General features: G+C 37.8%; 1 protein-coding gene across 40 annotated transcripts in view; it reads left to right on the top strand.

Annotated features, from left to right (window-relative positions):
- The window catches only part of LOC130923110 (ankyrin-3-like), a 184,125-nt gene that overhangs the window by 102,559 nt on the left and 63,503 nt on the right, over positions 1 to 18,063 (top strand). For 38 of the 40 annotated variants that reach the window (XM_057848582.1, XM_057848580.1, XM_057848586.1 and 35 more), the window contains 8 exons: positions 280 to 378; positions 4,875 to 4,973; positions 5,447 to 5,644; positions 9,284 to 9,382; positions 9,489 to 9,587; positions 9,677 to 9,775; positions 10,383 to 10,580; positions 14,730 to 14,828. In XM_057848582.1, the coding sequence (XP_057704565.1) occupies positions 280 to 378; positions 4,875 to 4,973; positions 5,447 to 5,644; positions 9,284 to 9,382; positions 9,489 to 9,587; positions 9,677 to 9,775; positions 10,383 to 10,580; positions 14,730 to 14,828 (990 nt within the window). Of the gene's footprint in view, positions 1 to 279; positions 379 to 4,874; positions 4,974 to 5,446; positions 5,645 to 9,283; positions 9,383 to 9,488; positions 9,588 to 9,676; positions 9,776 to 10,382; positions 10,581 to 11,952; positions 12,050 to 14,729; positions 14,829 to 18,063 lie in introns of those variants that run through there. The other 2 variants (XM_057848593.1, XM_057848592.1) reach the window with 1 other exon arrangement.

Genomic DNA, 18,063 nt, shown 5'->3' with positions numbered 1-18,063 from the left:
TATTTGCTTGTGGCTTTTAAAGTGTGCACATTTGAGATGCATAATACCCACCAGAGTCAGCAAAAGTCCATAATTACAATAGCTAATGTCTAGAGGAGTGTTTGTGCTGCTTTCTGGCACTAATCATATGTTAGCTCAATAGAAGTAGAAGGCTTGCAGATAAGAACTGACACAAACCCGCTCATCGTAATTAAACGCCATGTAATGTTTGTGTTTGGGACTGACTAATGAACAACTGCCACTAGTAATTTGCCATTGTTTCCATTTGCCCTTGTTCAGAATGACATCACGCCGCTCCATGTGGCGTCTAAAAGGGGGAACAGTAACATGGTCAAGCTGCTTCTGGACCGGGGATCCAAAATAGATGCCAAGACCAAGGTGATAATAGGATTCTTTTCAGAACATTAAATCAGGTCTCATTGAAAGATTTTAACAGCTTACACAATAAGTTACAACCCCACTTAGCTTAATATTATATTAGTAATAAAATGTATGGCCATAAGATGATAGAAAGAGAAGATAATAAGAGGAAGATAAGAAGGTGAAAGGCCAATCGTTACCGTTTGGTGTCGCAGTGTCACTGTTTAAACGGGCCCTTAGTTCACAGTTTTCTCCAGCCCTACTCTTTAAACAGAATGATTTAGTTTAGTTTAGTTTAGTTTACGATAATTTCTGGACTATAGGCCGCTACTTTTTTCCCTCCTTCCCAGTGCGGCTTATTTGTTGACTTATTTGGGTTAATAGGTAACACTTTATTTAACGGCAGCATCATAAGACTGCTATAAGACATAATTATGACATGACACTTTCATGGGCAGTAATGAATGCTTATGACACATGTCATTAAGTATTGTCCAGCAAATTACAGTTTTGGCCCGAATATAAGACGGTGTTTTTTGCATTGAAATAAGACTTTATTATTCCCGTTTTATATTCCCGGTCTAGACATTATACCCATTTACGACGCTAGATGGTGCCAGATATCAATGAAGTGATGTTCTGTCATGACAGATCTCAGCTACTCTCCCCATTCACGATGCTAGATTGCGCCAAATATCATTGAAGCCGTGTTCTGTAATGTAACGTGATTGCACTTTAGTTTACATATTCAAATGTTCAGATATTAAGATTTGAATGAGGCAAAATAACATGCTTCTCCCCTCAAATATATTCTTATAATCATTTGTTTCAGATGTACTGTAATTATTTTCTGTATAAATATTAACTTGGTGTTCAAAAAGTCTTTTTTTCAAACTTGAGTCTTGAAAAAGAGGGGGTCGTCTCATAATCAGGGCCGTGTTATATTTGGGCCAATACGGTATGTCACTAACTCCATGTATGTCCAGCTCGGATCTTTTACATCCATTCAAAAGCGAGATCATTTGCCGGATGGCACTAAATAACATCTGTCATAAGCATTCATTAATGCTCATGGCAGTGTCATGTCATAATTATGATGGTCATATGATGCCACTGTTAAATAAAGTGTTACCAGATACCATAGCTAGCAATTAATGAAACAACTGGAACAGTAACTGAAGAAATTATTAGCACAAAACATTTTAATTTTGATTGTTATTTACATCTGTAGTTCTGCAATGCATGCTAGGAGACATGTTGAATGATGATGTTGATAGCAGGTGGCAGCAGAGGTTGACTGTCTCCCCCAAGGGAGCAGAGATGGCCAAATGAAGCTTCTTGAAGCAGTGAAGCTTTGCAGGCAATTGGTTCAAAGCTTCATGGTGGTAAATTTGGTCTTAGACAGTTTTAATACGCCGCTGTCAAATAAAGTTTTACCGGTTAATATATTTTGGTGTAAATACTCCATAATACAGTGAGGACAGCTGCGGCTTAAAGACCAGTGTGGGGTATCTATGAACAAATGCCATTTTCGTTTCAAATTTGATGGGTGAAGGCTTATAGTCAGGTGCACCATGGTGTCCGAAAATTATAGTAGTTTACAGCATAGTGAAAGAATGGTTAGCATGTCGGCTTTACAGTTGTGAGATTGTTGATACAATCCCGGTACTGGCCCCCCTGTGTGGAGATTGTATGTTCTTCCCGTGCCTGTATGGGTTTACTCCGGATACTCCGGTTTCCTCCCACATCCCAAAAACATGCATGTTAGGCTGATTAAACACTCCAAAATGTCTGTAGTGAATTTGTGCGTGAGTATTTGTTTGTCTGTGTCTGCCCTGTGACTGGCTGGCAATCAGTTTAGGGTGTAACCTGCCTTCTGCCCGTTGTTAGCTGGGATAGGCTCTTGCGCCCCCGCATCTCCTGTGAGGATAAGCGGTTCAAAAGATGAATGAATGAATAATAAAATGATTTCAGTAGAATGGAGAGAAGTTTCATTGTATCTAATTGGTGATCCCTTGAGACCTGGCCTATGAGAGTTTCAAGATATGAACTTTCATCCTGCTGATTTTTACTTGGACCTCACAGCAAATATTTGATATGTATGCTGCATAGTGCCAATTCCAAATGAACTCAACCAAATGCATTCTACCAGAGGGCGGCAGTTTGGCGTTTAAAAAAAAAAAAAAAAAAAAAAATCAAAAAGGACCTCATTACCAGTGCTGTAAATAACGGCGTTATTTTTTTCAATAGTGGGTAATCTAATTAATTACTTTTCTCATCTTGGCAACGCCGTTACCGTTACTGAGGACGGAAAGGCATGCGTTACTATGCGTTACTATATTGGTCGAAAAGTCTGAGGGAGACGGACTCACCGAGACGACAGAGCAGAGCAGGAGCGGGGAGGAGGCAAGAAAGTTGTGACGCCGAGCAAACGCGATGCTAGGTAGCTCCAATAATACATGTTGTAGCCGATAGCCGACAAATTACGCCCGTATGTTATGGTAGATATGGTAGACATGGTAGATATCACATGTACTGTATATAGATATAACTAGATGCAAAATGACAGACATCGCACTAAATGCGTTAGTAGACAGCCGCCATCTTAAAGCAGTAGGCTTTTTAGGACGGCTCTGTTGTAGAGAACCTTCCTAGCGAACCTAAGTAACTTTTTATCTAAAATACTTCTAAATCAGCAAAATCTTGACTTGAATCTATCTTTAAATGATGAAACAGTTTTAAAACTTTCATATGTCGAAAGTAGAGAGAAGGGAACTAATGCAATAATGGGAGCAATTTTAACAACTTTTAACAGTTGATTCAGGGTAAAGGGTAAATTAGGGTAAAGAATTGGGCTCGGGCCAATTGTCCCAAAAACCTCCACAAAAAACTTCACATAGTGTGGCCAATGTTTTTTTTTTTTTTTTTGAGGAAAAAAAAAAGTAATTATCACCAATTACTTTGCAAAGTAACTAATTACTCTTACATTCAGGTAATTGAGTTACTAACACAATTACTTTTTGGGAGAAGTAATTTGTAACTATAATTAATTACTTTTTTTCAGTAAGATTAACAACACTGCTCATTACGTAGTCAATGTAGTTCAGTAAAACTCTTTCTCTGTCAGCATAAATGTATTATATTGCCACCCAGTGGCGAAGTCACGCACACCTGAAGGAGACAGAAAGAGTTAATCTCGATACTCAAACTGTATAATTCTGTTTATGATTATTACTATATTTTTTCTATAAAGGGTGCTATTTTTCTAGGTATAGCATACTTTTTTCTTCTTTTTTAACTTTGAGAAAATGTGAGTGGACCATTGGCGTTTCCACTTATTTCGAATTTTACATTTTTATTTCCCGTTAAGGACTTATACGTATGTGTGACAGAATGACAAAAACTAGGGCTGTCAAAACGATTAAAATTTTTAATTGATTTAATCACAGCTTAAAAATGTATCAATTGTAATTAATCGAAATTCAAACAATCTCTAAAATATGCCATATTTTTCTGTAAATTATTGTTGGAATGGAAAGATACGACACAAGTCGGAAATAAACATTCAACATACTGTACATAAGTACTGTATTTGTTTATTATAACAATAAATCCACAAGATGGCATTCACATTATTAACATTTTCCGTTAAAGGGACCCACGGACAGAAAGACTTGTAGTTCCTAAAAGATAAATTTGAGTACAAGTTAAAGTAATTTTACATTAAAACCCCTCTTAATGTTTCCGTTTTAATAAAATTTGTAAAATTTTCAATGAAAAAATAAAATAATAGCTCGCCATTGTTGACATCGCCAAGCGTCACATGGGCTCCCTGCCGTTCTTCCACAGTGTCTTTGACTACGTTAGGTAGTGACTGAAATACACCACGAGGTGTCAATGGGTTTTAAATTAATTAGAGATCTAGCCAAGGCAAAGTCTGAGTAAGATTTATGTGTATTTTGCATAGCTATTTTGATTGGGAATGCCAGTTCTCTTTGGATTGAGCGCTTTTCTTTTTGTGAACATTATTTTTTTGAGGGATAGGAATATTTTTTTTTTTTAGCTTTCACTAAACAATACTGTAGCGACTTAACTGTTCCGCCCAAATGCATGATGGGAAGTTGGGCAACCATGTACTGTCAGTGGTGGCTGCAAATGGTATACAGTATGTTCTGCGTTGTCATCAATTAAGCGTGTTAAGAAAAAGATCGTCTCCTGTCATTCTTCCCCACGTCGTTCGCCACAATACTTATATTTGTTGTGAAAGAGTTGCCAAAGCTTAAGCCAGTTCAATGAACGCCTGTGTTCACTCGCATTTTTCTGCCTTTTCGCTCTCAGTGTGCTAAAACGGCGTCATTGTAAACTGTTTGAGGCAACGCATGAACGGGACATTCCGTGCATGCGTTAATTGCGTCAAATATTTTAACACGATCATTAAAAAAAAATAATAATTACCGCCCGTTAACACGATAAATTTTACAGCACTATTAAATACATCAATGTTTTCCTTGCAGGATGGTTTAACTCCTCTACACTGCGGAGCTAGGAGTGGCCACGCACAGGTGGTAGAAATCTTGCTTGACCGAGGCGCTCCCATCCTCTCCAAGACCAAGGTAGCTACTGGGCAGCGTCGGTTCTAAAGATTTTTCACTCATTCACTTCCATTGACAGATGTAGATGCCAAATATGCATTGTCAGTGTGACACTTTTAATCACAGTCAGTACCACTGAATAAATTAGCTCTCTTCATCATACTCTTCCAGTCACATAGCAGAGCTTTTGTTGTTGCCGTGGTGATGTGGCACTGTCCCCACAGCATCCGCGCGACCTGAACACAACGCGCCCGCTTTGACCAGGCGGGACAACAAATGTAACCGCGTAGACATTGTTGTAATGGCTTGGTTATAACAATGCTTCTGCAGTCTCTCGACAAACTCCCTTCAGTCTTTCTCAGCAACTGATGTCCAACTAATTGATTTTTTTTTATCCATCTGTCTGTCCATCTTTCTATGTGTCTGTCTACGTGTCTCTCTTTCTATCTACACCCTTTCTGTCCCTCCATCCCTTCTCTCCCCCACCACTTCAGAACGGCCTGTCGCCGCTTCACATGGCCACTCAGGGGGATCACCTGAACTGCGTTCAGCTCTTGCTACAACACGACGTGCCAGTGGACGACGTCACCAACGACTACCTGACGGCACTGCACGTGGCTGCCCACTGCGGACACTACAAGGTGGCTAAGCTCATCGTGGATAAGAAGGCCAACCCCAATGCCAAGGCCCTGGTAGGAGTTTATTATGATCTTGTGTATGGGACAAAGAACACTAATACAAAAGTGGCAAAATTACTTAGAGTTAAAATATTTTTAAAAATTACAAAAAGTAAAAAATAACTTAAAAGTAGGGCTGACAAACGATTAACTTTTTTAATCGAGTTAATCACAGCTTAAGAATTAATCGTAATTAATCGCAATTCAAATCATCTCTAAAATATGCCATATTTTTCTGTAAATTATTGTTGGAATGGAAAGATAAGACACAAGACGGACATAAACATTCAACATACTGTACATAAATACTGTATTTGTTTATTATAACAATAAATCCACAAGATGGCATTAACATTATTAATATTCTTTCTGTTAAAGGGATCCACGGATAGAAAGACTTGTAGTTCTTAAAAGACAAATTTGAGTGCAAGTTATAGTAATTTTATATTAAACCCCTCTTAATATTTTCGTTTTAATAAAATTAGTAAAATTTTCAATCAAAAAGTCACATCAGGCTCCCTGCCGTTCTTCCACAGTGTCTTTAACTACGTAAGGTAGTGATTCAAATACACCACAAGGTGCCAAGGCATAATCTAAGTTTTATGTGCGTTTTGCATAGCTATTTTGATTGGGAATGCCAGTTCTCTTTGTATTGAGGGGCTTTTCTTTTTGTGAATATTATTTTTTTGAGGGATAGGAATATTATTTTTGTTGTGCTTTCACTAAATGATACTGTAGCGACTTAACTGTTCCGCCCAAATGCATGATGGGAAGTTGGGCCACCATGATTGTCAGTGGTGGCTGCAAATGGTATACAGTATGTTCTGAGTTGTTTTTAATTAAGCGTGTTATGAAAAAGATCGTCCCTTGCTCTGCCCAAATGCATGATGGGAAATTGGGCAACCATGACTGTTAGGAGTGGCTGCCAAAGTGTAAGCCAATTATAGGCGCAGTCCAATGAACGCCTGTGCTCACTCTCATTTCTATCCCTTTTCGCTCTCAATGTGTTAAAACGGCATCATTGTGAACTGTTTGAGGCAACGCATGAACGGGTCGTTCCGTGAATGCATTAATTGCGTCAAATATTTTAACATGATTAATTTTAAAAAAATCATTATCGGCCTTTAATGCGATAAATTTCATAGCCCTGCTTAAAAGTTAAAACACGTATTTACAGAGTCCATTTACACTCCATTTCTTCCTCTATCAACATCACTGAAACAAGTACAGTATCAATAATGCAAAATGTTGAATATTGGGCCTTTATTTGCATTTTTCGCTGCATTTTTTGTATTCTGATATCATTGTTTTTTCTATATCAGTGCTTTTCATTTATTTTCTGTTACGCCCCCCAGAAAGACATAAATGTTTCGCGCCCCCCCAACTCTCTGCCGCCACTGTATTTGTATCATCTGTTTATAAAATTATTATTATTATAAGTACACCTCTGCATAACATTGTGCCCTTTTTTATATTAAAGAAAAAAAGTAATATAGATAACAATATTACAATAGAGGATAACTTTATTAACATTGTTTTGTTTGTAAGAGAAAAGAGATAAAGCTCAGCACTTTGCCTGAATTAAAAAAAAAAAAAAAAAAAAAAAAAAAAGAAAAAGTCACATCCAAACTGTAAAAATACACTTTAGGTACATTTTTTGACAATTTGATACTAAAAATAAATAAGATCAGTAAATAATAATATAAATTCAAATTGATTAGCAATATTAACTCATGAGGACAATATGCCAAACAATTTGACCGAAAAAACAAAAAAATAATAGAACAAAAATAAACATGTCATTGGGACAGTTTTTAATTTTGCTGCAGGCAATATCTGCTCCTTTGCTATGATGTGGGGTTATTTTGCACTGAGCAACTTGGTATGCCACTTATCTGGTGCTAACAGTGCTCGCTGGTTTACTGAAGTAACACTCACTAAGCGGGACGATTGTTGGCGATATTCTGCACGTTTTCGCTGAAAATATAATCAAGCGCCCTATCAATGTAATTGGGATCTAATGTCTTTAAGTGCCTCCTGCTGTCTGCTACCATCATTTTTAGACACAGTAAGCGGACTGGTCTTTCCTCGTCTCCCGCTGTATTAAAAGTCAAAGCCAAAAGCTAAACGCTACATACGTTTCGTCATATTTCCTCATCTTAGCTCTTCATATCGCCAGTGCTCTTTGCTGTGTGCTCTTGTTTGGTTAAAAAATACTGCACTGTTTGGAAGCGTGAGAAGGAGGGGATCACAGAGCAGACAAACAGGGATTGTGATGCTAACAATGCTCACTGGTTTACTGATGTAACACTCACTAAGCGGGACGATTGTTGGTGATTTTTGACATGTTTTAGCTGAAAATATTAATCAAGCGGCTTATTAATGTGATTGGGATCTAATGTCTTTAAGTGACATCTTAATTGATTTGGCTTCCTGCTGTCCATTGCCAACATTTTTGGACACAGTGAACAGACTGGTCTTTCCTCATCTCCCACTGTATTAAAAGTCAAAGCCAAAAGCTAAACGCTACTTACGCTTCATCATATTTCCTCGTCTTAGCTCTTCATATCTCCAGTGCTCTTTGCTGTGTGCTCTTGTTTCGTTAAAAAATACTGCCCTGTTTGGGAGTGTGAGAAGGAGGGGATCCCAGAGCAGACGAACAGGGTTTGTGATGCTAACAATGCTCGCTGGTTTACTTAAGTAACACTCACTAAGCAGGATGATTGTTGGCAATATTCGGCACGTTTTTGTTGAAAATATAATCAAGCGGCTTATCAATGTGATTGGGATATAATGTCTTTAAGTGACGTCTTTATTGATTTGGCCTCCTGCTGTCCGCTACCAACATTTTTAGACACAGTATGCAGACTGGTCTTTCCTCGTCTCCCACTGTATTAAAAGTCAAAGCCAAAAGCTAAACGCTACATACGCTTTGTCAAATTTCCTCGTCTTAGGTCTTCATATCTCCAGTGCTCTTTGCTGTGTGCTCTTGTTTGGTTCAAAAATACTGCACACACTCTGAAAATGAGAGTGCCACTGCCACCCGCTGAGTGGATGTGCAAATACCCTTTATTCTAGTAGGGTAAAAAAGTATGTTCCCCGAGGTCACATGCACCACCCCCGGCATTGCTCTGTGCCTTCCTGGGGGGGGCGCTCCCCACTATTTGAGTACTGCTCTAGATAAAGTATAATACATTCTTTACATCAGAGTATAATACATTCTTTGCAACTTGAATTGGTCTTTAACCTTTTATAGCTGACGTGACTATTTATGATGAGTAAAAATATAACTTTAATATATTCTACATGTTTTAAATAATTTCTTCGTATTTATTTTGGAATTACGTAGAATTTAAATGGTATATATTATAAGGGGTTAAAATAGAATTACGGCAGTCGTATTGAATCTCTTTAGGTGGGGCAGGTCTCCCTAATATGGTGGCCTAACGAGGGAACTCTTATGAGCTAGCATATACTATAAAGGGAGTCATAAAACATATTGAAACATGACTCAGAAGGGTGCAGCTGATGGGAAAATTCCTCATCACCGTTATATTCCCTGGCAGTTCATTTGCATCAACTCTTGTCGATAGTCACAGCTGTTTTCCTACAGTGGAAATTCCCAACACTGAAGATTTTTTCATTTCTCTGCAGAATGGTTTCACTCCACTTCACATCGCCTGCAAAAAGAACAGAATTAAAGTGATGGAGCTGCTGCTAAAGCATGGAGCATCCATACAGGCTGTAACCGAGGTATTCTTGACACCTTCATTAACTTTTACCAAATGTTATGAAAACAGTTTCATGTTTATCAGGGTTGGCCTATTTAATGTTAAGTGAACCCAACGTTTCTCCGCAGTCTGGCCTGACGCCAATTCACGTGGCAGCCTTCATGGGCCATGAGAACATCGTTCACGCACTCACACACCACGGCGCTTCACCCAACACTACCAATGTGGTGAGAAAATATTTTAGTTGTTGTATATTGAAAACGTGCAAATGTTTTAGTATGAATCTCACTGTCACTGTCACCACTGTTACCTCCAGAGGGGTGAGACAGCCTTGCACATGGCAGCCAGGGCGGGTCAGGCCGATGTGGTTCGGTACCTGCTCAAGAACGGAGCCAAAGTGGAGACCAAATCAAAGGTGTGGACTCTACTGTATGTAGATTAGGTGTATTTATAAGGTACCCATTTACCATATCTGTCGGACTTTCAGTCGCACCTGAGTTTCACTCACACTGGCAAAACAAAGGAGGAAAAAGACGTCCACACTGGAGAATAAGTCACATTTTTGGGGAGGATATTTTATGAGAGACCAAGAACAACATTACATTATGCTAGTTATAACAACAAAATTGAGAACAACAGGCTAAATCTGTATCAGTTAACATAACCTAATTTGTTTACTGCTATTGACAGTGATATTCATCAGAGATTTAGTTAACCAATCACATTCAAACTTATGATAAATAAGAGTCAGCAGACTCAACACGCATTATTTGGTTATGTTCTGATTCAATTAAGTTTGAACGTTTTGACCCTAATTGCTATTTGTTCCCAGTCTAATACATTTAAAAATATTCTTGTCATTTGTTCCTATTTGTGGATACTTTATTATTAGTAAAGATTTAAGAATGATTTACCTTGATCTTGTTTTTTTTTTTTTTTTTTTTGTATTACAAAGAACCTTTGTTTGAGTAGGGGTGTGTACTTGCTGTAAAATACAGCATTGAAATGATATTTACTTCCAGGATGACCAGACGGCATTACACATCTCCAGTCGGCTGGGGAAGGTGGACATCGTGCAACAGCTGCTGCAGTGCGGCGCCTCGGCCAACGCGGCCACCACCTCAGGCTACACCCCGCTACACCTGGCGGCCCGCGAAGGTCACCAAGATGTCGCGACCATGCTGCTTGAGAACGGCGCCTCGCTGTCCTCCTCAACAAAGGTAGCCTGGTTTTCTGGCCAGACCAATTACAAATATTTAACCGTACAAATGTAAATCAGTCACAACACCTGGTATCAATGACCTCACTAAGGGCGGCCACTTCCTGAAAATACTGGCTTTTCACCACTATTGCATTTCTGAAAAATGAAATTTTGTATTTTTTAAGATCCGTTCTGCTTTAAGGCACATGATAAAGGTGTTGTCTTTCCTTTCAACTCAGTGGTTGCTATTGACGGTGCTAAACTGCTCATAAAATGAACTCTTTTTACATTTCATAAAGAAAAGTTACTTTTTTTGAACCGCTGTACAAAATGGGGAAGACAAACAAGTCACGGTGTATTCCCTAAGGGCGTCAAAGCCATTCCCTTACGTCGTTTTACTACTTTAAATTACTATGAATACAGTCTGTAAGCATTAAATAAAATTTGAATCCGAAACATAAGGAAGTAATGTTTTTATTGGAACAAGTAAGCCCATGACTTAGCATTAAGAGGCACATTTTTTAATGAAATAGAGAGGTTTTGGTTTGATAAAGTGTGGATTTTCAGATAAGTCAAGATCCTACAGTTAAGACGTGTGAAATTTGAATACGTTAATTTATGGGTGATTTCGGCGGTAGATGCCGCTATTTGAAATTGATTACTTTCATTTGCTGCAGCACGCCAAGCATTATGGGCTAGTGAGAAGACGTGAGCAAAGTGTAGTCACTACCGGATTGTGACGGGCTACCGGATTGCGACAAATTGCTACTGTGCATGCATGAATGGACGTCACTTCCTCTTGAGCTTTGACGTTTGATATAGATATACATGTGGTAGATTCCAGGAAATAAATGGTTTTCTAAAAGTGCATTTGAGGTGCACCCTGATCCAAGCAATGCTTGTGTGCATAGGCCATAGAGTATAAAATGGAAACAGTAAGACTAATATTAAGTAAATCTTAGATGGCCCCAATTGTTGTTTCTGCGCATGCGTGTAATATATCGCTTCCACTTGAGCCACGATGCCCCTAGAGCAGGGGTGTCCAGGTCCGCTGTGGGTCCTGGTTTGTGTTCTGTTTAACCAATGAGGTTTTGGCAAAAACAAGCAGCACCTGATTACAATCAACTGATTGAGTGTTTTGGTTGGAAAGAAATCTGCACCCATTGTAGCCTGACGTGGAATAGTTTGGGGACCCAGGCCCTAGAGCACAGGTGTCAAACCAATTCCAGAAAGGGCCTAGTGGGTGCTGGATTTTGTTCCAACCGATAACGCGCAGAAAGTTTAACCAATGAACTTCCTGCTGAAACAAGCAGCACCTGACAAAGTTTAACTGATTACACATGTAAAAAATCTAATTGGTGAAAGGGTGTCCTCTTCATTGGTTGGAAAGCAAACCTGCACCCACTAGGCCCTTTCTGGAATTGCTTTGACACCTGTGCCCTAGAGCAATGGTTCTTAACCTGGGTTCGATCAAACCCCAGGGGTTCGGTAAGTAAGTCTAAGGGGTTCGGCGAAAGAAACACAGAGACCTGTTTTCGTACGCTGATTAAATCTAGGCAAAGTGGCTTATTAGACCAGGTTTTGAACTGATTTCTTCCCAATTTACAGACTCAATCCATTTTTTTAACTGCTAGTCCTCAATCTAATGGGAAGAGGAACTGGTATGCTAAGTGGAAGGTTGACTCGCACTTGGTATGAGGGAATACAACAGACTAATGGGCAGCGTGGTCTCAAATTTTGACCTGTTTATAAAACATGCTGTCAAAATGAGAATAATTTTGAACGGGAATTTGCCTAATTACCGTATTGGCCTGAATATAAGACGGCCCTGATTATAAGACGACCCCCTCTTTTTCAAGACTCAAGTTTGAAAAAAGACTTTTTGAACGCCAAATTAATTTTTATACAGAAAATAATTACAGTACATCTGAAAAATGATTATAACAATATATTTGAGAGAAAAAGCATGTTATTTTGCCTCATTTAAATCTTAATATCTGAACCTTTAAATATATAAACTAAAGTGCAATCACATTCATAAATGAATGCCTTCTGTTCTTTGAAATGTAAATAAACCAATCTATTGTGATAAAACAACATAATTGCAATAACCATTAAAGTGAGGTGTAACTGTAACTGTAGTCTTGAAAAAAATCTGAATAAGGAAAAACATTGCAATAAAATAATGCAAACTGGTTAAACTTGAGAGTAGCTGAGATCTGTCATGACAGAACATTACTCCTCAAGTTCAGCATTCGCTTCAATGATATCTGGCGCCATCTAGCGTCGCGAATGGGGATAATGTCTAGACTGCGAATATAAGACGACCCACCTTTTTTCAGTCTTATTTCAATGCAAAAAAACAACGTATTATATTCGGGCCGATACAGTATTAGTTTGCTAGCTTAGATATATTGGTTTTGAATATGAAAAAAAAAATTTTTTAATCAAATTACAAAGAACTCGGTAAATCCACATGTGAAACTTGTGGGGTTTGATATCTTTAGCAAGGTTAAGAACCACTGCCCTAGAGTGTTTTATGTAAATTCAGACATATAAAAACATTATTACTCAACCCACATGCCAGAGCATTTGACGAATAACTAATTTCTATGTTCGAATCTCTCGCATTTACAAGCATAAAGCCATCGGAGGAAGTGACTTAGTGCAGTCACACTGAACAGTCGGTCGCGATTGGATTGATCGAACTGAAGCAAAAAACATTTTTAACGTTACAAACTTTGTTATGACATACAATGTTTCTCAAGTGTTTTACACATTTCTATATCGTAACTCGCCTTTTTAGTTCGTCTTTGATAAGATCTATGTAAGAAACAATATTGTTATTATAAAAATGTACGAAGGCTTCAGAGTCCTAGATTTGCATATGTGAGTATAGTTTGTTTGAGTTTATGGTCTACACATGTACATTAAAACTGTTTCAGCGTTTAAGTTTTCTTCTATTTCCAGCGTAATCATTGGATGCTTTCTCATGAGACGCTTTAAAAAAATATTACCAAAAAAAGAAGAAAATTTTATCGTTAAATCTATCATGTATGTATCTATCATGTATCTACCTATATCTGTTGTCAACGCTCGAGAGGAAGAGACGTCGGTTCGCACATGCACAGTATCAATCCGGTGACCTGTCACAATCGGGTAGCGACTGTCAGGAGTACACTTCCAAATCGTGACAAAATGGCTGACAAGGAGTGTGTGAGAGGAGTGCATTAGTGAAGTGTCCTTCTGGTTTTAATGAATTTGGACAGCACTTGGCACGATGCTGTGACGTAACTCCCTTCAAATAGACACTCACCGCAGCTCCTGAATTGAGACAAACATTGTTGGTGTCTGGCACTGCAGTTTTGGACCCAATCAGATCGACTCCGTACTGACATGCAGAAGTAAAATTATCTTTTTTTCCCCCTCCCTCTCTCTTTCACTCTTTTCATGTTTTTTTATTTCCCTATTTTTCTTTTTTTTTTTTTACTCTGTAACAGAAGCATTTTAAAATGTACTTGCGTTAAGTAAAAGCAAAAGTAAAATTACAGCTTTTAAATACACAATTTACACAAAAAAACCTACTTAGTTACACTAACGAAGGTAAACCTAATTCCCCGGTCTGCACATAGTTTCCCAAATGAATAATAACATCGCGGGAGGTCATAACGAGCAGTGAAGGACACTTCGATAATGGAAGTGGTTTAAGCATATGTGTGGTATGTTGCTTGGGGTGGGAGGGGCTCTTAGTGAAGGTGACCTCTGTTAGTGGAACAGATTAATGGAGGGTAAACCCCTTGGTGTGCACACATGCAATTACACACTCAACACCTTTAGGGACATCACTCGCGTCAGCTGTTCCGGGGGAAATTATGTCACCCTGAAATTGCCCCATTTGCATTGTTCACGGAGTTTATACAGTTTGTTCACATCTCGATATGAAATATATTCATGTAGAATACTACATTTCAGAACAAGTAAAGGCTTTGAAAAAATAATGTCAAGTGCTGACCTAATATCTTCCAGTTGCACTCAGAAAGGGTTGGTTCTGGCAAATATACATTTGGTCTGAATGGTGAAGTACAGCGCTTTGTAACTTTAAAAAAATAAATGGCCAATTTGAATTGAAAGGAAAATGATCTTTTTATCGGTCTATATGTTCCAACAGAAAGGCTTCAGTCCGCTCCACGTGGCCGCTAAGTATGGCAAGATGGAGGTAGCAAGTCTGCTCTTGCAGAAGAGAGCTGCACCTGACGCTGCTGGCAAGGTGAGAAGCCCATTAAAAAGACTAGTTAGAGGCAATGAAGGTTCTCTTTAGGGAGTCTTCTTTCTTGATATATCACTGTTGCACATTAATGCAAAAAACGTGTGACAATAATTTTTAAGATATCATTAAATGTTTCTATAACAATACAAGTTCATGAAAATTATGTGAAAACTTGAATGTCAGAGTGACTACCTCTGAGTTTTTTTTTGGATCAGATTTGTGTTTTGTACTGGGGGTGGGGGCACATTTCCATCTTGAAGCGACAAACAAGAGCAAAATAAGGATTACTGCTAGTTTATGAAAATATAAAAATGAATATATATCCTTTTTTTGAGTGGGCGTGAGATGTTTAGGATGCAGTGATTGTGGCACACTTTATTACAAAACAAAAATTGGAATACAAAAAAATATACTGTATAGGTTTTTTCCCCTTATTTATTTCTTTTTTTACCCTGTACTCCTCGCTGTCAACTTCAATTCAATTCAATTTTATTTGTATAGCCCTTTATCACAACAAGGTTGTCTCAAACGGCTTGGCATCAGTCCATAGACAACCAGTAGCTCGCGATCGACTAGTTGGGCCTTCCTGCTGTAGATCACTGTTTTCAACCTTTTTGAGCCACAGCAAATGCTTTTCATTAAAAAAAAAAAAATCTCAAGGCACGCCAACATCAAAAAATGTAAAAAAGTTAACATCTGTAAACTATATTAACAATATAAAGTTGTGTATTGAATAGGAATCAAACACACAGAATAAAACATTCTATAGTTATATTTTTACCCTCAGTGTGACACCTGGGCTTGTTTTATTGGAGTACGTATCATATAGAGGTACTGTATTTGTGTCTAAATAAAAAAAAATATATATTGTTTCGATCAAAAAAATTATTCAATCAAAAAAAGATTAAATCAAAGAAGAATAGTTTTCAAATGCTTTTTTTAAGTCTCAAATTTATTTTATCATTCAAACATTTTTAAAAAAAAAAATTGAAAATAGATATTTTGATTGAAGCAACTTTTTGGGAACTGATTAATAAAGACACATATTTACGTCCATAGTATCAATGCATACCCGTTGAAAGTTAAACCCGCTACGTTCAGTACTTCTTTACAGTCTATACTAAATCCAATTGAAAGTTTTTGCTCTTTGCGTCACTTCAGAGATTCTCCGATGGTCTTTGCTTCCTTTTGACCACCATTCAATTTTGTCCAGTTCTGAGTTAACTTCTTACCTGTTTAAAAACCTTTTCCTTTGCTATAACCCTTGTAGTTTCGCTAGCTAGCCACTACCACGAGCCCCAATCCGATGCCACTCATGCCTTTTTCACAACACTAAACAAAGCAATTAGCTACCGTATTTTTCGGACTATAAGTCGCACCTGACTATAAGTCGCATTTTGGGGGGAAATTTACATGATAAAATCCAACACATAGAATATACATGTCATCTTGAAAGGCAATTGAAAATAAAAATACAATAGAGAACAACATGCTGAAGAAGTGTACAGTATGATAATGTTACATGATGCATGAACAACGAAATGCGAACGTGGCCGGTATGTTAACATAATATAGCTATTAAGAGTTATTCAGATAACTATAGCATAAAGAACATGCTAACAAGTTTACCAAACCATGAGTGTCACTCCAAAACACCAAAATAACATGTGAAATGATATAATAATGTGTTAATAATTTCACACATAAGTCTCTCCAGAGTATAAGTCGCACTCCCAGCCAAACTATGAAAAAGAAAACTACGACCTATAGTCCGAAAAATACTTATTGACTTCTACTGATATGGAAGAGTATTGCATGATTACCGACCATTGGACAAAGCAGACATCGGATTTTGTGCATTTGTGGATTCATTTTCCAAAAACATTTTTACATCAATTAGGTGAAAGTGGATGATTTTCCACAGCACACCAGACACTACGCCACGGCACAGCGGTTGAAAAAAACAAAGAATGGATAAACTACTGAACTTCAACCTTAAATTCATAACTAACCCACCAATTACCTTTGTTTCTTTGGTAGACCTACAATGTTGATGATTCATGTCATTGTGATGTTCAGTATGTTGAGTGTCCAATGACTGTATGCACGCGCTACCATCTGATAGTATTTAGCAGCACATTGTGTAAGTCAGTGATTCTATCAGACCTTTTTAACAACTCAGCAACTTTTTAGCTTCCCGATTTCATACTCCCCCATTGAACTCCACAAAATAAATTTCCACTCTTGTCAAGTGTTTGACTCATTATTACAGTATGGTGCAGTAAGCACATATGGTGATTCACTCGTGCTTACTGTTGACAGTGGAATGCTGTGTGGGATGTGTGTGAACTTAAAAATGTGGGAAAGCATCATTGAACTCTGGGCCGTTGTTATGGGAAAATGTTAAGTCAGGCTTCGGTAAGATTAAAATCTTTTGACCTCATTTGAGTTGATGCAGAGATATCAGTGTTAATATTTTCAATCATTCTTTCACATGTTTATGAGACTTAGTCTCAGGAGAAGTACATTGACTCAGATATTGCATGCTTTAGTATTTTGTTTGTGGATTATTTCAAATTTGATGGGTATCGTGTTAAATGACGTCTAATTTTGCCATGAGTCGTCCATCTCTCTTTATTACATCATCTTCTGCTCACTGTTCTTATTTTTTTCTTATATCTGCATGAACACACAAAACATACTTCTGATGGATTTCAACATTTGCATTTACAGTGGTACCTCTACTTATGAAATTAATTGGTTCTGATTGTAGTTTCTTAACTTGAAAATTCTGTAAGTAGAGACGAGTTTTCCATGTAAAGGCTCTAATCCGTTCCAAGCTCCCCCCTAAAATTCCGATATAAATCTTTTATAATGCATAAAATTCATCAAAACATGTAAACAATACGTTACAATTAGATTGTTAAGCATAGAATCAGAGTTGTGCATAATGTAAAAAAAAATAAGAATGAGTGTGCGAATGAAGAGGACGCTGGGCTACACACATATACATACAGTAGAGGTCCCTCTTAGCCAGTTGGATGCCAGGAATGCTAAGCAATAGCCAATTGCAGAGCAGCCATAAATATGTTAAATTCAGTCAACTCTGGGAGCTATGAGTACCAGCCATACTGTATTTTTGCCTTTCTTGGCCTGAAATTTATTTCTTAACGTGAGGCAATATTTTCCTATTGAGGCGTGTCTTAACATGAAAATTCTGTATGTCGAGACGTTC

Source organism: Corythoichthys intestinalis, chromosome 10 (assembly GCF_030265065.1).
Source record: "Corythoichthys intestinalis isolate RoL2023-P3 chromosome 10, ASM3026506v1, whole genome shotgun sequence".
In the NCBI taxonomy this organism is placed as follows: Eukaryota; Metazoa; Chordata; class Actinopteri; order Syngnathiformes; family Syngnathidae; genus Corythoichthys; species Corythoichthys intestinalis.
This window is presented reverse-complemented; position numbering and strand designations above follow the sequence as displayed.